The 24,700-nt window shown below is 42.5% G+C and overlaps 1 protein-coding gene across 9 annotated transcripts in view; it reads right to left on the bottom strand.

The window, feature by feature from the left end:
* The window catches only part of HDAC7 (histone deacetylase 7), a 449,830-nt gene that overhangs the window by 64,130 nt on the left and 361,000 nt on the right, over positions 1–24,700 (bottom strand). For 8 of the 9 annotated variants that reach the window (XR_008889666.1, XM_056562750.1, XM_056562749.1 and 5 more), the window contains 2 exons: positions 5,629–5,801; positions 1,433–1,517 (listed from right to left, as the gene is read on the bottom strand). Coding sequence is in view for 8 of the 9 variants with exons in the window: in XM_056562748.1 (XP_056418723.1) it covers positions 1,433–1,517; positions 5,629–5,801 (258 nt within the window). In the remaining variant the exon portion in view is untranslated. Of the gene's footprint in view, positions 1–1,432; positions 1,518–5,628; positions 5,802–24,494; positions 24,552–24,700 lie in introns of those variants that run through there. The other variant, XM_056562753.1, reaches the window with a different exon arrangement.

The raw sequence follows: 24,700 nt of genomic DNA, 5'->3' as shown, positions 1-24,700 counted from the left end.
CATCACATGCCATGAAAAATTATAAATGAAAGCAGACTTGTCAGCTCGATAGGGCTTCTCATCAGGATTCCAGACATACCCTTTTTTAAATCATATTTATAGTACTTTCCAGCATTGAGATATTAGCCTTTTTGTCAATATGTAAATGAGGCTTAAGTGCCCAGGGGGTGTTTCCCAGCAAGAGCCCAGGTAAGTCCAGCCCATTTCATCTTATTTACCGACTCTATGTCCACTGTCAACCAAAGTTAGGCATATGCAAATGCAAACAGTGAGACAGTGAATACATGAAGATTGGATAGCAAACCGCGGGTTCTAGCCATGAAGATGGCGAACAACCCCTGGGCACTTGAGCCTTATTTACATATTAACAAAAAGGCTTATATCTTGGCACTCAAAAGGACTATTAAAATAAAAAAAAAGGATGCCTGGAATCCTGATATGAAGCCGAATTTAGTTTATTTACACCCCTGTTTTACTACTGACAAGTCCACTTTAAGATAATCTGCATCATGCCATGTAACATTTATCAAATCAAAGTATGTTTCCTGTGTATAAGAAACTCGAGAGGTATCTGATGATCCAGTTACTGTAAGACACCAGTGAGTGAAAATGTATTCCCATCAGTTTTAAAGGACTTGTCTCATGAAGACAGCCCCTGTCCTATGGCTGACCTGGCCATTTATTTAATGTTCTAGAATGATTGGTAAACCAGCACCATAATGTATGGGGGACACCAAATCAAAGAACATGATCACACACTCTTTAGTTCAAAGTTGGTTTAAAATTTATTTATGTATTTTTTTTTTTTCAATTTAAAATACAAGATTTTGAAATTTAAATCAACTTAAACTGGAAAATGATTTGTCAATGATTTACACTCAAAAATCCCAGTTGTTTTGCATTCATCCTGCAGAGGGCGACCTTGTACTACATTCATCAACTACACAATTGTTCTACATGCGTCAACCCGCGTCATTCTTTATAACTAGTATTGTGACTGTGTCCATCACACTAAAGGCTAAGCAAAAAGGATCTGCTGTCTTTTATTTTTCCCCAGTACACTGTGTCATGGGTTCTTTTATTCCAGTTACTTACTAAAGGTGAACAGCTCGTACTTAAATCTATGTATTTAGTAACAGGTACTGCTGGAAATGTCAAATTCCCCGTGGTTGCCCAGCCGACCCCTCCTCAGACACAAGCTGTCATAAGGTATGCTGGATTACCTGCTGAGCAGTCATAAGGAATTGTAGATTTTCTCAAAGCTTTGCTATTATTGGAATGATCTAGCAGCTAAAGGGAGTGTTTCCAAATGTTTTGCAAATTTATTCTTAAGATAAAACCTTGTTTTAATGTTATATCATACAAATACTGTGTATTAACTTCCATTGCATTCTATCATTCGTAGGACACAAGGAAACATTAAAAGACATACTGCATTTGCTTTTGTCCTTGTTCACCAGCTGCCTGAGACTTTGGTCCTGACGTCCATGATCCGAATTCCGACAATCCATGTTTGGCTGTGAGACAAAAAGTGCAGCTTAGTATATGACGATAGATGATGAATATCAGCCCTTCCTATATGAGGAGTACAATGCTCCTAGTGTGTAAGTGTCACTAAAACATGTCACATTTGGTGCCCTCTTATTCAGCCCATGCAGTGTCTGCACATGTGATGCCCTCTTATTCAGCCCATGCAGCGTCTGCACATGTTGTGCCCCCTTATTCAGCCCATGCAGCGTCTGCACATGTTGTGCCCCCTTATTCAGCCCATGCAGCGTCTGCACATGTTGTGCCCTCTTATTCAGCCCATGCAGCATCTGCACATGTTGTGCCCCCTTATTCAGCCCATGCAGCGTCTGCACATGTGATGCCCCCTTATTCAGCCTATGTAGCGTCTGCACATGTGGTGCCCTCTTATTCTGCCTATGCAATGTTTGCACATTTGGTGCCCTCTTATTCAGCCCATGCAGCGTCTGCACATGTGATGCCCTCTTATTCAGCCCATGCAGCGTCTGCACATGTTGTGCCCCCTTATTCAGCCCATGCAGCGTCTGCACATGTGGTGCCCTCTTATTCAGCCCATGCAGCGTCTGCACATGTGATGCCCTCTTATTCAGCCCATGCAGTGTCTGCACATGTGGTGCCCTCTTATTCAGCCAATGCAGTGTCTGCACATGTGGTGCCCTCTTATTCAGCCTATGCAGTGTCTGCACATGTGATGCCCTCTTATTCAGCCTATGCAGTGTCTGCACATGTGATGCCCTCTTATTCAGCCCATGCAATGTTTGCACATGTGGTGCCCTCTTATTCAGCCCATGCAGCGTCTGCACATGTGGTGCCCTCTTATTCAGCCCATGCAGCGTCTGCACATGTGATGCCCTCTTATTCAGCCCATGCAGTGTCTGCCCATGTGGTGCCCTCTTATTCAGCCAATGCAGTGTCTGCACATGTGGTGCCCTCTTATTCGGCCTATGCAGTGTCTGCACATGTGGTGCCTTCTTATTCAGCCTATGCAGTGTCTGCACATGTGGTGCCCCCTTATTCAGCCCATGCAGTGTCTGCACATGTGGTGCCCTCTTATTCAGCCTATGCAGTGTCTGCACATGTGGTGCCCCCTTATTCAGCCCATGCAGTGTCTGGACATGTGATGCCCTCTTATTCAGCCCATGCAGTGTCTGCACATGTGATGCCCTCTTATTCAGCCCATGCAGTGTCTGGACATGTGATGCCCTCTTATTCAGCCCATGCAGTGTCTGCACATGTGGTGCCCTCTTATTCAGCCCATGCAGTGTCTGCACATGTGGTGCCCTCTTATTCGGCCTATGCAGTGTCTGCACATGTGGTGCCCTCTTATTCGGCCTATGCAGTGTCTGCACATGTGGTGCCCTCTTATTCGGCCTATGCAGTGTCTGCACATGTGATGCCCTCTTATTCTGCCTATGCAGTGTCTGCACATGTGGTGCCCTCTTATTCGGCCTATGTAGTGTCTGCACATGTGGTGCCTTCTTATTCAGCCTATGCAGTGTCTGCACATGTGATGCCCTCTTATTCAGCCCATGCAGTGTCTGCACATGTGATGCCCTCTTATTCTGCCTATGCAGTGTCTGCACATGTGATGCCCTCTTATTCAGCCCATGCAGTGTCTGCACATGTGATGCCCTCTTATTCTGCCTATGCAGCGTCTGCACATGTGATGCCCTCTTATTCAGCCCATGCAGTGTCTGCACATTTGGTGCCCTCTTGTTCAGCCCATGCAGTGTCTGCACATGTGGTGCCTTCTTATTCAGCCTATGCGGTGTCTGCACATTTGGTGCCCTCTTATTCAGCCCATGCAGTGTCTGCACATGTGATGCCCTCTTATTCAGCCTATGCAGTGTCTGCACATGTGATGCCCTCTTATTCAGCCCATGCAGTGTCTGCATATGTGGTGCCCTCTTATTCTGTTGATGCATTGTCTGCACATGTGGTGCCCTCTTATTCTGTTGATGCATTGTCTGCACATGTGGTGCCCTCTTATTCTGTTGATGCATTGTCTGCACATGTGGTGCCCTCTTATTCTGTTGATGCAGTGTCTGCACATGTGGTGCCCTCTTATTCTGTTGATGCATTGTCTGCACATATGGTGCTCTCTTATTCTGTTGATGCATTGTCTGCACATGTGGTGCCCTCTTATTCAGACTATGCAGTGTCTGCACATGTGATGCCCTCTTATTCAGCCCATGCAGTGTCTGCACATGTGATGCCCTCTCATTCAGCCTATGCAGTGTCTGCACATGTGATGCCCTCTTATTCAGCCCATGCAGTGTCTGCACATTTGGTGCCCTCTTGTTCAGCCCATGCAGTGTCTGCACATGTGGTGCCCTCTTATTCAGCCTATGCATTGTCTGCACATGTGGTGCCCTCTTATTCTGTTGATGCAGTGTCTGCACATGTGGTGCCCTCTTATTTTGTTGATGCAGTGTCTGCACATGTGGTGCTCTCTTATTCTGTTGATGCATTGTCTGCACATATGGTGCTCTCTTATTCTGTTGATGCAATGTCTGCACATGTGGTGCCCTCTTATTCAGCCCATGCAGTGTCTGTACATGTGGTGCCCTCTTATTCTGTTGATGCATTGTCTGCACATGTGGTGCCCTCTTATTCTGTTGATGCATTGTCTGCACATGTGGTGCCCTCTTATTCTGTTCATGCATTGTCTGCACATGTGGTGCCCTCCTATTCTGTTGATACATTGTCTGCACATGTGGTGCCCTCTTATTCTGTTGATGCATTGTCTGCATATGTGGTGCCTTCTTATTCTGTTCATGCATTGTCTGCACATGTGGTGCTCTCTTATTCTGTTGATACATTGTCTGCATATGTGGTGCCCTCTTATTCTGTTGATGCATTGTCTGCACATATGGTGCTCTCTTATTCTGTTGATGCATTGTCTGCACATGCGGTGCCCTCTTATTCTGTTGATGTATTGTCTGCACATGTGATGCCCTCTTATTCTGTTGATGCATTGTCTGCACATGTGGTGCTCTCTTATTCTGTTGATGCAGTGTCTGCACATGTGGTGCCCTCTTATTCTGTTGATGCATTGTCTGCACATGTGGTGCTCTCTTATTCTGTTGATGCATTGTTTGCACATGTGGTGCCCTCTTATTCTGTTGATGCATTGTCTGCACATGTGGTGCCCTCTTATTCTGTTCATGCATTGTCTGCACATGTGGTGCCCTCCTATTCTGTTGATACATTGTCTGCACATGTGGTGCCCTTTTATTCTGTTGATGCATTGTCTGCACATGTGGTGCCCTCTTATTCTGTTGATGCATTGTCTGCACATGTGGTGCCCTCTTATTCTGTTCATGCATTGTCTGCACATGTGGTGCCCTCCTATTCTGTTGATACATTGTCTGCACATGTGCTGCCCTTTTATTCTGTTGATGCATTGTCTGCACATGTGATGCCCTCTTATTCTGTTGATGCATTGTCTGCACATGTGATGCCCTCTTATTCTGTTGATGCATTGTCTGCACATGTGGTGCTCTCTTATTCTGTTGATGCAGTGTCTGCACACGTGGTGCCCTCTTATTCTGTTGATACATTGTCTGCACACATGGTGCTCTCTTATTCTGTTGATGCATTGTCTGCACATGTGGTGCTCTCTTATTCTGTTGATGCATTGTCTGCACATGTGGTGCTCTCTTATTCTGTTGATGCATTGTTTGCACATGTGGTGCCCTCTTATTCTGTTGATGCATTGTCTGCACATGTGGTGCTCTCTTATTCTGTTGATGCATTGTCTGCACATGTGGTGCCCTCTTATTCTGTTGATGCATTGTCTGCACATGTGGTGCTCTCTTATTCTGTTGATGCATTGTCTGCCCATGTGGTGCCCTCCTATTCTGTTGATGCATTGTCTGCACATGTGGTGCTCTCTTATTCTGTTGATGCATTGTCTGCCCATGTGGTGCCCTCCTATTCTGTTGATGCATTGTCTGCCCATGTGGTGCCCTCCTATTCTGTTGATACAATGTCTGCACATATTTTTGGAAAGCTGTGTTTCCACATAGCAAATACATGTCATCTCAGCAATGTCATATTTAGGTAACACGGTTCAGACAAGATGGTGATACAACATACCCTAAGCTTGTGCTCCATATGCTGCTGTGCGGTGATGGTAGGAAAGAGAACTTGCTGGGACGGTTTCATGTTGAGAAGAGCAGCATCCGGCCGCGAGTTAATATGGTGGATTACATGGAACTCCATAGGGGTAGGTTGTGTAAGGGCTGTGCTTGAGGGAACAGTCAAGTCCACTGCAAAACAAAGCATCAAAAATGACATTGACATTTTTAATGAAACCTCCCAGCATCCTCTGCTTGATCAGTGTCTGTACAGAGCTTGCTATGGTGATTTGTGGTCTGGGAGCTAAACTCTACAGTACAATAATATGGAGGAACAAAAGATCACCATTCCACTGTATTAGGACATGTACACACATACTGTATACACTACACACACTGCGGATCTGCTGCAGAAAATACACAGTGCTTCTGCACCAAAACAAATCCCCATTTTGATCAAAAAGTGCGCTGAGAGCCTCCATTTTTTGACCTAGAGTGCTGTTGCAACTTTCTTGTTTGTACAAAACAAATCCATGTATTTAAAATCTGTTTCAGATCTGCATAGATTAGATGCAGAAAATCTGCAACAGATCTGCAGTATATGAACAGTCCTTAAAGGGTTATTCCGCTGCCCAGCATTTAGAACATTTTGTTCCGAACACTAGGAGCGGGTGGTGGAGAATAGGCCCCCTCGTGAGGTCACGCCATGCCTCTTAATGCAAGTCTATGGGAGGGAGCTTGGCAGACTTGCATTGAGAGGGCGTGGCGTGACAAGGGGGGTGTAACCATGACGTCACGACCCCCGATGGGACCCCCGTGATCAGACATCTTATCCCCTATGCTTTGGATAGGGGATAGGATGCCTAGGGGCGGAGTACCCCTTTAAAATCAATATAAAATTAATTGAAAAAAGCTTAAATGCAGCATATAATCCACAACTTAAAACCTGCAGCATAAAATCCACAGTGAATACAGTATGTGTAGATGTACCATAATAAGGAATGGCCTAAACTATTAGAGGTAAATAAACAAACTTATCAGTTCATTCCAATAACAACCAGGTGAACTATGAATGCAGCTCTGGAACATAATACAGGGAAACAGCTAAAAGAAATCATTCATATGCAATGTTCTTAAGTAATTCTATAAGTATACAGATATAAAGTGATAGAACACTGAAAAAAAAGCAATATTCAGATATCTGTAAATTCTGACAGTATTTGTAAGCATACAGAACTCAACTACCGTATTTACTACATTGACACTTATGAATGAGTTCATGAATATTATTAAATAATAAATAATTATATTCATGAGTATTAATATGAATATTTAATCGGAGACCATATTAAAGAATAATAAATACATAATAATGTCATAATAAGAATAAATATAAATAATAATAAATAATATATAATAATATAAATAATACTAATAATACAATCATAAATAATAATAATAATGCATAAATATCAATTACATAATAATAAATACCATATTAATAATTAATATTTATTAATATTTGAAATGCATATTAATATTTAAGTAGTTCATGAATATTATTAAATAATAAATAATTATATTATTATAATAAAAATTTCTAAATTAAAACTTGTGAATGTGTTCATGAATATTCAGATACCTGTAAATTCTAACAGTATTTGAAAGCATACAGGAGCTTATACTTGAGAATGAGTTCATTCTGTATTGAGGGATGTATTTTCTTTGGTGTGTCACCAATCCGGCTACAGCCTGTACTGGCTGCCCACTGTCCGTTTCCCTGCTTTACATTACATAAAGGGGGAGGCTAAAGAAGTCAGGGTTGTCTCTATTGCAGTTATGTTATCTTATTATTACAGAGTATTGCAGCGACTGACAAAGGACTTTGCATACTACTACAGCACATCCTGAAACGTACATTTAAGGGACTTTTTTTAGTCAATAACAACGTATGACAAATACCTGTTCACCTCTCAACAATACGCAAGTTTGAAAGACAACCAACTGTTCAAAGAAACTACACATAAGCCACCCACAGGTGGGATAGGCTCTGTTATTTGTCATTTATTGATAGTTTAGGTGTAACTAGTAATTTCCGACCCTGAAGAAAACATGAGACCGTGACCTTTATTCATTGGAGATCATTCAAGTGTATTTATGTATATGTGATTTGACTTTGGTCACACCTGAATAGATGAAGCCAGAAGAACTTACAATGAAAAACATGCAAATTATATTTTTGATTCATATTCTGTGTATAGCGTTGTACAGAGCTTGCCATTACTCACATCACGACCTGACCCAATTGGCGCTCAAAATTCCAAATTAGTCAGTATGTTTTGAAGTATTAGAGGAAGCCAGGTTACCCAGAGCCATCTACATACAAAGAGAAAAAATACAACCTCCAGGCAGACGTCTTTGGTTGGATTCTAATCCAGAACACCAGTGCTGCAGGTCAACAGTACTAACCACTGAGTCACCATGCTGCCAATACATGGTAATAGTAGGTTCCAGCATAATAATAGTAGTGTAGGAGCCTAGTTCTACCTACCTATTATAAGATTGTCAGTAATAAGTTGCCCTATTGTACCAATTATACTCTAACATTCATACAAAAACAGACAGCATATATATCCCGTAAAATTCTACAATAAGAAGCAATGGTCCACTTCAGATACAATAGGATATCAATAAGACCTTGGGATCATCATGCTTGTATAATGTTACAGTGAAGGGGAAAGATTTCAAAAGTCTTCACAATCTCCGCTTCAAATTATGGTACTAGGGTTCCCTGAGCTTATGAGAGGAGATCTTTCTGAAGGACCAGATAAGGAAATCATTTTGAGGGTACACCAGAGAAGATCATCCTGAGGGCCCAAATGAGATCATTCTGAGGACCTACCAAAGGAGATCATTCTGAGGGCCCACCAGAGGAGATCATTCTGACGGTCCACCAGAGGACATCATTCTGACGGTCCACCAGAGGACATCATTCTGACGGTCCACCAGAGGACATCATTCTGACGGTCCACCAGAGGACATCATTCTGACGGTCCACCAGAGGAGATCATTCTGACGGTCCACCAGAGGAGATCATTCTGAGGGCCCACCAGAGAAGATCATTCTGACGGTCCAACAAAGGAGATCATTCTGACGGTCCACCAGAGGAGATCATTCTGATGGACCACCAGAGGACATCATTCTGACGGTCCACCAGAGGAGATCATTCTGAGGGTCCACCAGAGGAGATCATTCTGATGGTCGTCCAGAGGAGATCATTCTGACGGTCCACCAGATAAGATCATTCTGATGGTCCACCAAAGGAGATCATTCTGATGGTCCACCAGAGGAGAACATTCTGACGGTCCTCCCAGAGGAAAACATGCTGACTGTCCACCAGAGGAGATCATTCTGAGGCCCCACCAGAGGAGATCATTCTGAGGCCCCACCAGAGGAGATCATTCTGAGGCCCCACCAGAGGAGAATATTCTGATAGCCCGCCAGAGTTGATTATTCTGAAGGCTGACCAGTTGAGATTATTCTGAACGTCCACCAGAGGAGATCATTCTGAGGCCCCACCAGAGGAGATCATTCTGAGGGCACACCACAGGAGATCATTCAGATGGTTTACCAGAGGAGAACATTCTGAGGGCCCACCAGAGTTGATTATTCTGAAGGCTGACCAGTTGAGATTATTCTGAACGTCCACCAGAGGAGATCATTCAGATGGTCCACCAGTGGAGAACATTCTCAGGACCCACCAGAGGACATCATTTTGAGAGCCCACCAGAGGGGATTATTCTAATGGTCCACTAGAGTAGATCATTCTGAAGGACAACTAATGGAGATCATTCTGAAAGTTCACTAAAGTCACTGATTTACTGGTTTACAAGTCTGAGCCAAACAGAGCTTTTTTCTGTCATGTTCCAGTGGGCCAGTCTGCCACTGCGAGTCTTGCTTTCATGTAATACATCCACATACCAATAGCTTTTTCTATTAACCCCTCTCCCACAAACACCCCATCCCAACTAAGTCCATTCATAAAGTAAACACTTCATTTTTACGAGAACTGATAAAGTTGATATAAAACTAACATTACCAAGAAACACAGTCAACATTCACCGCAGAGATCTTAGGAGATGCAAGGCAGTGATCTCCGAGCTTAAAAGTTCAAAGAGCCCCCTTCTGACAGACAATTGGTGGGCTCCCAGTTCACAGACCCCCTGACGAAAATGTCTGGCAAGTCTCTATGATGTGTCATAAGTGTAATAAAAACAGATTACACAGAATTTTTTTATTTTTTTTAAATAAAGTTTATTTGTTGTATAATGAATAGTTACATGTCTAGCCAGTCTTGTGAGCTGGATACATTGCCAGCAACACCAAGCTTTGCTACAATTTATCAGTGTAGTTAAACATATCAATCTGGAGTCCAAGTTGCTAAACTCATAGACCAGTAGTCTCCAAACTGTGGATCTCCTTCTGTTGAAAAACTACAACTCCCAGCATGCCCGGACAGCCAACGGCTGTCCACAGTTTGGAGACCACTTTTATGGAGGATTGTTTCATTGTATCTACCAACACAGCTGTAAGAAGAAGTAGGCTTTCAGCATTTGGATACTAACAAAAACAAAAAGTCAGGATCTTAAAAATTACACAAATCATTGATAAAAACATTAGTATACTGCAAAGATGCAGAACTACTCAAACCATAAAACCTCTTTGAAAGACTTTGTTTCATCCTGAAAAAACCTTTACATATGGCCTAGGGGGGCATAGGGACATCATAGAGGGAGGGGGGGGGGGGTGCGGGGGGGGTCCGCTGCTCAAGATTCTTTTCCATGTCAAGCAGCTGCTCTCATCATTTGAGTGAACCTGCTGCTTTTAGTATATTTTACCTAAAATCCATATAGAACCAGAAACAAACGGCACTCACTAATTCGGATAGTCTATTTTTTCATTTATTTAGTGCAGACATACAGACTATGTGTCATTAGTCATTTTATCTGGATCCATGCACTTATGTCTGAACTAAATAAATGAAAAACAGAATCTCCAAATCGGTGAGTGCCATCTGTTCCCTTTGGATTTTCATTGATGACTTCTTATCTTGGTTTTAGCACCACTGAGAAGTATGAGAGGCGAGTGATTTCAGGTGGGCGGGCAGTCAACATGTCCTCCAGATAGGATATGGACGGCAGTGCTGAACACTGCTTTTATTCTTACCGTTATTGGACATTTTAACTAAAGTGAGCAGTCTGAGGCATTTTCCCAATAGGCAGGCTGTTTGCTAAACACATCTCAGGAGCGGGATACACTTATTGATATGTGAGCCTGCTTTTATATTAAAGGGTTCTCCTGTGATGGGACACACCCTTTAAAAGTCCAGTAAAGGTAACAACCTGTGTATGGTGTCAAGAAGTATAATAAAGCTACTTAATAATATAATGATATTAGCCACAGTGCACATATCTCTCCATATCAGTTTACATCACTCACTTAAAGCAGAGCTCCCGTCTCTGCTCCCCTCTCCCCTTCTGTCTGCTCAGGATAAGATCATTGATGTGAAGAGGGGGAGGTCATAATACTGTTTTTTAGATTTTAAGACAGCATAAAGCATTTTTCATGTCTTATCTGAGAAAGGGCTCCTGCTTACTTATATTCTAATGACCAGTAATATGCGCTCCCCTCTTTACATCAATGGTCTCATCCTGAGCAGACAGAAGAGGAGGGGGAGCAGGGGCGGGCGCTCTGAGTGTGACATGATGCCAGCTACAAGGGAGTATGCTGAGCTAATATGGAGATATCTGTGCAGCATGGGTTATATCAGTATATTATGTTATATTATTATACTTTTTGACACCATACACTGGTTATTTCCTTTGCTGGAAATGCCTTTAAGGCTACAATCACACTACCGTTGCGCCCAGTGAAGAACGGCCATCAAACTCTCTATTCTTTTTTTTGAGTTTGAAGGCGGTCATTTTGACAGGGCACAACGGGCAACAGCGGGTCCCGATGGACTCTATTATAGTCAATGGGGTCCGTCGGGCAAAAAAGTGGGAGAAGAAGATGGCGCACGCTGTATTTATTCTCCCACTATTTTCCCTGGCGGCCCCAACGGCCATCACACTGCCGTGTGATAACGGTAGTGTGAAAGGGGCCTAAGCTTGTCACACACAGGATAATTCACTTTCAGGTCTCTGAACGTCCTGAAGTCCGTCATACATGCTAGACCAGTGTTTCCCAACCAGTGTGTCTTCAGGCTTTTCAGTACTACAACTCCCAGCATGCCAGCATGCTGTAAGTTGTAGTTTGGCAACAGCTGGAGGCACACTGATGGGAAACACCGCACTAGAATGTTCTTTATCTTCCTACAACAATTTAATGTTAATGGCTGCCTTCCCAAACATGGAGTTGGCATTATAAACATAGAGCGTTCACTATCTTTAGAGCTGCACAAAAGTACAGAGTATCTGAAGATTAACAACAGACAAGACAGGGAGCGGAGAGCGGCCTGCTAGAAAGTACTTAACCACACTAGTATCAATGCTCCTGCCCTGCAGAAATGCACTTTGAACAAACTGATCTCAATCTATTTCAGTATCATAAAAACCAGTTGTGGTTACACATATACCCTCAATGCTGTTACACAGTGTGCAGAGTGTTTCAGCTCACATACCGTAATTCATCTACATAGAGAGGGGTATGTAGACATCGCCGATACATCTGTTCGTATTTATGCAATTTCATATTGTCAGCAAAATAACTGCTTTCAATTCTCCAGTGAGAACTAAAATGTTGGTGCGTTAAAGAGGAAATGACATATTAAAAATAAAACAAGGTGAAGTGTTTTTATATATCCTGTTTTCTACAAGGCAGGGGTGCGCGATGTCTGTCTCTTGGGGAGGGGGGTGTTAGGGGTGACACAAGAATTTTAGGATGATTGAACATATGGTATTAATCTTCTGTCTATATTTAGTGATACTACTGTAATGAGTTGCGTGTGTGCATAGTTGCTGTAATCTAGAACAGAATCCATACAGCTCATTGATCCCCGAGTCTCCCTTTGCTTCAACAAACAGCACATGACATACAATGTTTCCTGTTCCTGAATATTTCCCATTTGCATTGTATATGTTTATGGTGAAACTGTCTTTTCTGCACAAATTTTATATGTTCTCCGGAATGGGCTGAAGTAGCGCGCAAAAGTAGTCTTTTGCGTAGCAAGTTCACATGTCCACTTTTGTACAAAAAGTGGTTTGCAAAGCAACTTGAAGTATTGCAGCATTAAAAATACTAAAGACTAAAAGTCTACATTCAAACTGCGGAATTTATGAGCGGAGAAACTCTGCTAGGAAATTCCAGTGCAGCAGTCTCCCATTGTTTTTAGTAGGATTCTTCTGCATTGTGCACACTGCAGAATTTAAAGCTCCAGCAGTCAGGCCCCCTGGCAATCTGGCACTTATCTCCTATTCTGTGGATAGGGTATAATTAAAGGGGTACTATGCCCCTAGTCATCTTATCTCCTATTAAAAGATTAGGTGATAAGATGTCTGATCGCGGGGGTACTGCCACTGGGGACCCTTGCGATCTCGGCAGCGGCACCCCAGACAGATGGTGCATGGAGCAAACTTTGCTTCATGCCAGATGACTGGTGATGCGGGGCAGAGGCTCGTGACGTCACAGCCATGCCCACTCAATGCAAGTCTATGGGAGAGGGCTTGACTGCCGTCATGCCCCTCCAATAGACTTACATTGAGGGGGCATGACCGTGATGTCACCAACCTCCGGCGGTGTACCCGACGCTGTAACCGAACGTCAGATGCAGCAGAGAGATCGCGGGGTCCCCAGAGGCGGGACCCCCGCAATCAGACATCTTATCTCCTATACTTTGGATAGGGGATAAGATGACTAGGGGCAGAGTACCCCTTTAATTATACCCTATCCACAGAATAGGAGATAAGTGTCAGGTTGCAGGGGGGTCTGATTGCTGGGATAAGTAAAAAAGAAGTACCCCTTTAACGAAGTCAGCGGGTTCATCTAACTTGTTTGATGTGCAACTTTAGACAACTGTTCGGTTGGTCTATAGAGGTTGTTCTGTAGGATAAACTACAAATATTTGGCAAATCGATCTCTTCCCTTCTCTGTAGAGGAACCATCTCTGTGAAGGGGCCTCTATTCATGGGATGGGGTTCTATTGCCAATGCCCATAACTGATAACCTGAAAAATCCAACATGTCAGATCAACTTTGATAAATATGCAGAGACATCTAAAGCTGGGCATCAGACTAAATATCTACGCAGATTGCTGTTGGGAATGTACAGTAAACTTCTGTAAGGTTTGACATTGTTTGTAAACAGCGTGTCTCAAGATGACTAAGCCAGTCCTTATCTGCAGTCTATCAGAGTTCACTTTTATAGTATTGTTTTGTTATATGGGGCTTTCCACTGAAACTCAACCAACAGCTTCTTCGCAACCCTTAATCTTACAAAGGACCACCTTGTCCCGAGTCATATTTCATTCATCTGTATTTACCCATTGTTTACGTTCTTTTTTTAAATTTCAACTAGGTCATGGATTTTGGAAACAGAACGTAATGGGATAACCTGCAGCACAAAGAAGGGATTATTTAAACTGTGACCAAATACCTGGACCCTTCAGCAACATGACACCGGCTTTCTTCTAGTTATGGGTAGCATAATTTTCATCTGAAGCTAGCATATGGCACAGCACAGCCACATCTGAAGGCTAGCTGGCAAGCAGACATTGTAACCTAAGCTAACCTTCACCCCTAACAAAGGGATGAGAGAAGTTTGTTCTTTTCTGACCGAATCAAATGGTTGTTGGGAATGAACAGAACACACAGTGAACACACAAGAGCTGAATACAGAAGCACAATGGAAGAAAGCCAATGATATTAACTGGGAAGAATAACTCAAAGCACCTTTATATGGTAGAGGACGAGTATACAGGTAATCCCACCTCATAAAGTGTTGGTGGAACTTGATGGACATGGTCTTTTTTTCAACCGTACTAACTGATTGATTGGGTTCAGACTTCTGGGACCCCCACCGATTATGGGAGTGAAGGTGACCCAGCATTGGTCAAAATATTGGATATCAGCCAATGGAGATTTGTTTTATTAGCTGTAGAATTTTATAAGGGCCTCATGCACAAGGGCATAGTATGTCTGTGCTGTAGGGTTTCATAATATGAGACGCATAGACTGCTATAGTTTTATGCTGTACATCTATGTGACTCCAATTTTATATAAGGCATTTTTCACATATTTTATGGAATATATCAGGAAAACAATATATATACTCCCCATATAGTGAATATATCAGGAAAACAATATATATACTCCCCATATAGTGAATAAAAAAATGCTTAAAGGGGTACTCCGCTAAAAACATCTTATCCCCTAGCCAAAGTATAGGGGATAAGATGTTAGATTCCGGAGGTCCCACCGCTGGGGACTCCTGCGATCTCCGGCACGGCACCCCTGTTATTGGGTCCATGGAGCAGATTCCACTACATGCCCGATAACTGGCAATGCCAGCCGTCACACGCCCTCCATTCACATCTATGGGAGGAGGCGTGACAGCTATGGACTAGCCGTCATGTCCCCTCTCATAGACATGAATGGAGGGGGCGTGACGTCACAGCGCCGTTGCTGCCTGCCCAGAGATCGCGGGGGTCCCCAGCGGCGGGACCCCCACGATCTAACATCTTATCCCCTATCCTTTGGATAGGGGATAAGATGTTTTCAGCGGAGTACCCCTTTAAAGGCCCTTTAATATGAGCCATTTATCAGCTGCCAAACGAGAAAACACTTATTTGTTGGCTGATCTTTTGTATGGTGATTTTATTGATTGTTATCGGCCGCACACTGACCTGTGTAAAGAGGGGGTGGCCGACCATTCATGACTAATTTTATTGGCCGCACAGTTGGCTCAGCAATGAGCGCCGATCAGCAAGATCAGCGTTCATTTCCTGCCTCCTTATGGTCCGTGTTAAAAGGGCCCTAAGATCTATGTACTGTTGTAATATTGGGTACTACATAAGTTACTGGAAATCAATAAATTAGTGTTTACTAACCAGCGTGTCTTTAGATAGATCAGTGAAATGAGAATATAATGTGCGTACAATAAAAATAAGGCTAGCGCCACCTTCCATTATACCATTTATCTGCTTCAAGTATTTTATAAACATGTTTATTAAACATTGTGAGCCCTAAACACAACACAAAAACATTGCGTATTATACCGTATAGCAGTGTTTATCAATCAGTGTGCCTCCAGCTGTTGCAAAACTACCACTCCCAGCATGCCCGGACAGCCTTTGGCTGTCCGGGCATGCTGGGAGTGGTAGTTTTTTAACAGATGGATGAACACTGGTTAGATAACACTGGAATAGACAGTAAATATTACAAGTATTCTTCGTAGATTAAAATAGTGGAACCCATATATGATTATGGCCAAACTTTTTTACTTCCCAACCTAATTCTACCTCCAAACAGCAAGAGGTGCTCTAGGCAATCTGGCGCTCTACTAAGATACTGATGTAAAAATAAAAGAATTATGAGTTAATTATTTGTGCATATGTTATAATTACTTTTGCAAAAGTTCATTTATTTACACTACAATTTCAGGCCTTGGTGTTCTGCAGTTAAACAAGACTCTGGGGCTATTCTGACCATTTGAATGAATATCCCTATTTCTTGTTTTACATAAAGACTTAGGGTAAATGGGCATGGGACAGATTTGCTGCAATTTGTCCAAAATCTGCAGGGAAATCCACACTACACTGTGGATTTCTAGGATTAAAGGAGTTATCCAGACTTTATAAACTTTTCAATATTGTGTCTATGATGCCGAGTTATGTCTCAAGTGCTTTATTTGCCTTACATGTGTGGGGTGAATCTCCCCCTTTTTTCTGATTTCAGGTTCGGCATTCCTTCGGTGTCTAGATAACTGTTGTTTCATTCTTTTCCCAGGATCCTGTACGGCTCAAGACAACAGCTGATCACAGGGGCAGCGGCACGTACAGCTGGACCGCACAGGTCATCAGGGGGCTGGCTTGTCAGAGAAGACAAGAAGAAGCAAAGCCCCCTGTTTTCTTGAACCGAACAGGATTCTGGGAAAGACTTTAGACAATAGTCATTCAGACACTGGAGGAATGCTGAACCTGGAGGGACCATGAAATCACAAAAAAGGGGGTCGATGCAAGTTAGTGTAGTTCATAACATAGTGTCTTTACCGATGTTTTATGGTGGTCTTGTAATTCTTCTGAGAATTTTGCCCCTATGTTTATTTTTAAGAGCATACAAAATTACTCAGGTTTTTTTCTTGGTTGCAGTGTGACCCGAGACATTACATCACTAGTCATGTGATCAGAGGGAACAGTGGAGTTCTGTTTTTGCAGCAGCTGGAGGCACTCTGGTCAGATAACACTAGCCTATTGCATTGAAGAGATCATAGGTGTGTTTCAATGGGTGGGGTGGCTGATGTGTGGGAGGGAGAAAAGTGACCTCACACTTACAAACAAGGAATGATGGGATTTGTAGTTAAAGGGAACAAACTCCAACAAGAAATAGCCAGTTCACAAAAAGATAGCCACAGAGCTATGGTAATCTCACAACATAGCCATTTAGCCCCAAGACAAGCGCCGATCCTTCCTAAGCATGTCCATTACTGTCTGGCAGGTACATACTAAAATCACCTTATGGTAGTTAATCTCTTTAAACTATAACTTGGTATCACAGACAGGATAGTGAAAAGATAATAAAACATGGATAACTCCTTTAAAGGGGTAGTCCAGTCTTGAAAAACGTATCCCCTATCCTAAGGATAGGGTATAAGTTTCAGATTGCTAGGGGTCCGACTGCTGGGACCCCCCGTGATTTCTCGTATGGGGCCCCGTCTCTCCGACCCAATAGCGTGTGTCGATTACCGCACGAAGCGGCGGCCGACACGCCCCCCTCAATACAGCACTATGGCAGAGCCGGAGATTGCCGAAGGCAGCGCTCCAGCTCTGCCATAGAGTTGTATTGAGGGGGCATGTCAGCCGCTGCTTCGTGCGGTGGTCAACACGCCCCCTTCCCACGGGCTGCCGAGGCCCCATACGGGAAATTGCGGGGGGGGGGGGGGGGGTCCTGCGGTCAGCTGCCCCCCCCCCCCCCCCCCCGCTATCTGAAACTTTCCCCTATCCTTAAAATAGGGGATATATTTTTCAGGATTGGACTACTCCTTTAACAAAAAAACAAAAAAACATTTATTTAATAAAATCCACAGCATAATTTTACTGCAGATTTTGACTTCCCCATTGAAGTCAATAGGACAAACCTAAAATCCAGGACATTTTAAAAGTACAGATCTATGTACACGCAGGGAATTTTTGCATCATATGTTCAGAGCTCATTCACATGGCTGGTATTGTAACCTGTTGCAGATGTGCAGAAAATCTGCAGAAAACCTGCATTAACTGTTAGCCCTCATGGAATCAGATTTTTCTTTGAAAGCCTCCAAAGCTGTGTCACCATTTTTTCTTAACCAATGAAAATAAAAATAAACCATTAATCTTTTATTTTTGTTTTTTATGTTAAAAGGCACCAGAATAAATATAACCTATCTGCGCTTGTCAAACAGCTTGGGACACCTGCCAAAAATACTAGGTTGAGTGCCAGGTCTCAGTGCGGCCCGTGGGAACTCCTAGGCAGGGTGAGCCGGTGATCTTTCATCTCCTCCTACCTTGCTCTCTGAATCACTGGAGGCTGCACCTTGATTGTGTAAAGATAGCAATGTAAAAATAAGGCTGTATAAATGGAGGCCTGAGGAATGCACTTTCCTGATAGAAGTTATCAGGCGGCAGGTAGCGACTGTAAAGGTCTACAATGTACTCTATGCAGGGACGTGCACAGACATTTTGGGGGGCAGGGCCTGAAGTGAAAAAAGGGCACTTCTCATATTTATTTATTTAAATTCCCACATAATGATGCCCCACTGCCCAGTGTCAAAAGGGCAGGGGCTCAAGCCCCGTTTCTTGTCAATGTGTGCGCGTCCCTGACTCTATGAGTTAAGTATAAAAACTGCCTATAAAAAGGTAAGAACACTGACCACGGCAATTACCTGGCAGATCAGAGTCGGAGAGAACTATGCAGGCTTGACAGGTATTTACCTTAGTATGTAGTCAATACCTGATATCTCAGGTGTAGCAGAACCTGGGCCTTGCTTGATAGTGCTGTCTATTCACTCCGCACGTTATTTAAACACTCTTGTAAGGTCTTACATAGAAAAGATACCTGTTATCATTTCTCCTGCACAGAGGCGAATACAGGTGTGGCATATATTTTAATATACGGAATGTGTTTACAGCAGGTAACAATCAATAAGAAGAAGAGATTTTTCGACTAGTTTTGGCCATACACATTATGGTGCCCAAACACCTTCAATAGTGGTCAGTAGAGATGAGCGAACTTACAGTAAATTCGATTCGTCACAAACTTCTCGGCTCGGCAGTTGATGAATTATCCTGCATAAATTAGTTCAGCTTTCCGGTGCTCCGGTGGGCTGGAAAAGGTGGATACAGTCCTAGGAGACTCTTTCCTAGGAATGTATCCACCTTATCCAGCCCACCGGAGCACCTGAAGGCTGAACTAATTTATGCACGATAAGTTATCAACTGCCGAGCCGAGAAGTTCGTGATGAATCAAATTTACTGTAAGTCCGCTCATCTCTAGTGGTCAGCCTAATATTCATGTGTACTCCGTTGCCAGATAGCTCTGGCGGAGGCTTATCTTAAGTGTGCATTCACTTCACATTTTTTCAATACAGTTTCCCTATACGTTTTCTATGTGAAAACCGAACTGAACCGTATTGAAAACGTATGCATTGACTCTCCATTGAAAATCGTATGCCAAAAGATGCATCAGGTTGTGTCTGTTTTGCATCCTGTAAGGTTTTGTCAGTTTTTTTTCCTGTACCCAAAACCGTAGCCTATCACGGTTTTTGGTCCGGGTAAAAACTGTATTAAACTGTATACGTTTTTTTTAAACATGGGAGTCAATGGGAACCATACAGAACTGTATGTGCGTACGGTTCCATCCGTTTTTCACCATGCGGTTTTTGACTTTCAACTGTTTTTTTTCTTGGAATTTCAATCAAACAAGTGAAACTTTATTCATAATGGAGTGAAAAGTTAAAAACGTATACGTTTTTTTCTTAAAAAACCGATGCAACCGGACATCATTTTTTTTAACTATATACGGTTTTTAACTGTATACGGGTTAAAATAGACCAGTGGTCTCAAACTGTGGCCCTCCAGATGTTGCAAAACTTCAACCCCCAGCATGCCCAGACAGCCAACGGCTGTCTGGGAATGCTGGGAGTTGAAGTTTTGCAACATCTGGAGGGCCACAGTTTGAGACCACTGCTGTAGGCAGTTGCCCGGCACCCCCAAAGCTGTTGGGTTTCTCAGCTATACACATTTTACTCCATATTGGCCACAGTTGTTTACACTCTCCATACATGATTAACCAGGCAACAAACAATCTTTTTCAAAATGTTCTGGGAACATTCTTTCCTAAAAGATTGTTCATGGATTAAAGATGTTTCATCTGACAAAACAGTCTAACACAGACCATGTGGTTGAAATTGTTAATTTTCATTAGCTTTTACATTTCTGGACACCTTAAAGGAAATTCAGGTGGTAAACATTATTGTTATTATTAATTTTTTATTTTTTTTTCAAATCAACCGGTGCCAAAAAGGTTAACAGATTTGTAAATTACTTCTTTTAAAAAATCTTAATCCTTCCAGTATCTATACTACAGAGGAAGTTGAGTTGTTCTTTTCTGTCTGACCACAGTACTCTCTGCTGACACCTCTGTCCATGTCAGGAACTGTCCAGAGTAGGAGCAAATCCCCATAGCAAACCTCTCCTGCTCTGGACAGTTACTGACATGGACAGAGGTGTCAGCAGAGAGCACTGTGGTCAAACAGAAAAGAACAACTCAACTTCCTCTGTAATATACAGCAGCTGATAAGTACAGAAATGATTAAAGGAGTACTGTAGTGGTATATAACTTATCCTCTATCCAAAGGATAGGGGATAAGTCATAGATTACGGGGGACCCTACTGGCACCCCCACGATCTTCTGTATGGGGCCACGGCAGTCTGCATACATGACGCGGTGGCCGACACCCACCCTCCATGTATCCCATAGAGATACATGGAGGGGGGGTGTCTGACGCGTCTTCCTGTGGGGGTCGGCACAGCACTTCTTGCATACTGCTGCGGCCCCATACAGGAGATCGCAGGGTTGCAGGGGGTCCCAGCAGTCGGACAACCCCCCACGATCTATAACTTATTCCCTATCCTTCAGATAGAGGTTAAGTTATATTCTACTACAGTACTCCTTTAAGATTTTTTTTTATAGAAGTAATTTACAAATCTGTTTAACTTTCTGGCACCAATTGATTTGAAAAAAGTTGTTTTTCACCGGATTACCCCTTTAATCCCATTTGGGTACCTCAATCCACAAGTACAAATTGTGTATTCTCACTATAGGGATCAATGATCCTAATTCTAGGTCTATGTAATGCATGCCTCCCTGGAAACACCTAATGAACAGCAACAAAAAAGAAATGCAATTCATAATATTGTCAGCTGGAAGGCCTGATGAATGGACAACGATATAATAACTATGTTCGAATTACTATGGATTCAAGTATTGTCTTTTACCTCCATAGTATTTGCATAGCACTGAATCCACGCATATTGGCTGTTTTGTGCCCCAAAGCAACGAGAAATTGAACAATGCAAAGAGTTTGTATGAAACAATAGAATCATATTTCCCATTTTCATAGTGTATAGTGATGTCTTTAGACAAAAATATGAGGGAAAAATGTGTTATTGAAAATCTAATTCCAATATAGCCCACACTAGATGCCCAGATAGTCATACAGTCTGGCAACCAAAGGAAATAACACTCACTATGAACATATTCGTAGGAACAAACTAGAGAAAAACGGAAGACAAAGGGGAGAGAACAGAATTTCCTTATTATCCTATTTCTTGGTCTAAACATTCTCAAGACAGAATGGTAATTTGTAGGAGAAAAGTCATGGGCGTTGGATCTCAAGAGCTTAGACTATGGGTGGAGGGGGTTTAAGGTGCGCCTTGAATAAAATGACTAGGAAACCAGATCATTTCCACATAAAAGGACAGAAGTTGGGCGTCTGTAATCCCGTAAAGACAATTCAGTAAGGAGGCTACCTTTGGGATACCTTTTCCTAATAGTTCCTTTGGAAATATGACAGAGCTGACAAGACTTAGCATGTTGGCCATGGTGAGTTTTTATGCGCTGGTGCTGGCAGAACTCCAGTGTCTTGCACTGATATTTATCCAAAATTATGAAATAAAACATTTGTTTGTGCAACATCTTGGTGATTTTATTACTAATGTTCAATACATAAGGTTATGAAACTTGAAAGAAGATACATCACTAAAAGTAACAAAGGTCAGGAGTTTAGGTGTAAAAATCAAACAAACAAATAGTGAAAAAAAAAATCAACAATGTAGGTGCCTGATATGTAATCCTATAGCAGGATGATATTTAAAAAGATGCTTTCATATCAATATCAGTTGGTATGAACAAAACTAAGAATAATTGATGACCACGGTAGACCACTATGGGCACCATTACATCCCCTTCTAGAACTTCTGGAAACCTCTCCCAGAATTTAAATTGTAAATCTACCTACTGTCTAAAGTTTATCTATTACTGTGTAGCTGATCAGATAAAACAAGTTGGGAAAGCTGGGGGAAGATCCCATTAGTTGTTATGGTGGTCATACTGGTTTCTATCCAGCTTTTCCAGGCACTGAACACTCATCCCCCCAATATTGTATTCTAGACTCTTAAAATAACACTAACACAAAAAAGAATAAGGAAGTAAAATTCCTTAGTCCTTTACAGACAGGATGTCAGTGACAAGACAGGATGGTTAGCTACAAATACTAAGCATAACAAGTATGTGAACCTTTAAAGTGGAACTATTTCTGTTGGCAAAGTCGCCTATAGCAATAAGAGTAACACTTTTAAGGTATTTTTTCCACTCTTAAGGGTGTTACTTATGTGGTGGTTTTGTCACAGTGATACAGTTTCTTTGCTGCAACTCTTGCGAAATTGCAGCACAGATGCAGCAGTTTTTCCAACTATGTCATGGAGGAAGTCAGCATCATATATGTATATGCTCACACAGCACTAATCTCCGAAATGTCTGCAACAGAAAATATGGCCATTCATCTCAATGGATTTATCTTGGTGGAAAACACATGAATTGCTGCTAGAAATCAGGGTAAACATATCCTAAGGCCTGGATAAGATATATCCAGCATCCAGCTCAGTGAAGCCAGCCTAAATCTGATCTTTTTTAGGATTTGGCACCCATTACTTCTGAATGCCAAATGGGGGAGCGCAGCAAGACTTTTTTCCCCGTCCAGTGTCTGTGGTCGTTTCAGACCATTCAATATCAAAATTGAGACTCCAAATGAATGTGAACTGTTAATAGGATCTGTTCTATAATTTGTTTCCCTTACCTGCTTTTTCTGAAGCATCGGAGCTTCTACATAACCTAAAGGAGTTATCCAGTCTAAAAAAACTTATCCCCTACCTGCAGGATAGAGGATAACTGTTAGTTTGTCGGTGTCCAACCGCTGGGACCATCCGCAATCTCCTGCACTGTGCCCCGGCTCTCCCCATGAATGAAGCGGTGTCGGCCACAGCACAAAGCAGTGGTCGACCGCGCTCGTGTATCTCCAGCTCTCCCACAGAGATGCATGGAGCTGGCATTTCGGCCACCACTTTGTGCCGTGGTCGACACACTTCATTCATGTGGAGAGCTGGGGTGCCAGGCAGGAGATCCCATTGGTTGGACCCCCTTCCCTGAGTTTTGACACTTGCAGATAGAGGATATGTTTTTTTAGACTGGATTACTCCTTTAAGGTTACGTAGAACATCCGATGCTTCAGAAAAAGCAGCAGAGGGAAACGGATGATAGAACTTATTGTATTCACTTGAACCTTACCAGATTGGTCTCCAAACCCTTCTTCACTTCAATTCTATGAGAGCATGAACATAATGCTTATCCCTGTCCATTTAACTGAGTAGGCTATGCATGAAATTTACAATATGGTGGGTATACCACCGACTACCATGAGCCTCCATGACAGACAGCCAGAAGTGCTTTGAATGGAAACTCAGATAGCAGGAAGTGCATAGAGCAGTGGTCTCCAAACTGTGGACCCCCAAATGTTGCAAAACTACAACTCCCAACATGCCCGGACAGCCGTTGGCTGTCCGGGCATGCTGGGAGTTGTAGCCTTGCAACATCCAGAGGGCCAAGAGTTTGGAGACCACAGCCCTATAGAAACAAATAATAAATACCCTAAAAGCTGCACTTACTGGATAAGAGGATGACTAAAAATTACTTACAACCAGTCAACCAAAATATGATATATTGTGACACAGCAGGTTGAAAATTTGCAAATCATTGCCCATAATTCCCGGTGTGAGGTGAGATTTCCGAACCCATGCAAAAATCATGTTGTAGTTTGTATCTTTTGCATCTGCGTGGGAATTGCTTGCTGGGAACGCAAAGATGTCTTCTCTCCAAACAATGCTGCTATTTAAAGCCCGTACGTCAAATGTCCCCTCCCCACTATAATTGAAAACATGTCCTTTCATAAATAAAACCAAATACTACTCCAAAAGATTCCTAAATCAATGGATTTCGTTGAGTCTGAAATTTGGCATCTTGTCAGAATTGTTCTTTCTACTATGCACAAATACAAAACACCATGTATATAGTCACTGACATTGTTCAAATATGCCTTGGTGTGTACACACAGGGGGAGATTTATCAAAACCTGTGCAAAGGAAAAGCTGCCCAGTTGCATAGCAACCAATCAGATCGCTTCTTTCATTTTGCAGAGGCCTTGTTAAAAATGAAAGAAGCAATCTGATTGGTTGCTATGGGCAACTGGGCAACTTTCCTCTGGATAGATTTTGATAAATCTCCCCC

The sequence above is a fragment of the Hyla sarda genome, chromosome 2, assembly GCF_029499605.1.
Source record: "Hyla sarda isolate aHylSar1 chromosome 2, aHylSar1.hap1, whole genome shotgun sequence".
In the NCBI taxonomy this organism is placed as follows: domain Eukaryota; kingdom Metazoa; phylum Chordata; class Amphibia; order Anura; family Hylidae; genus Hyla; species Hyla sarda.
Note: the sequence above shows the minus strand (reverse complement) of the source record. Positions and strands in the feature narration are given on the sequence as shown.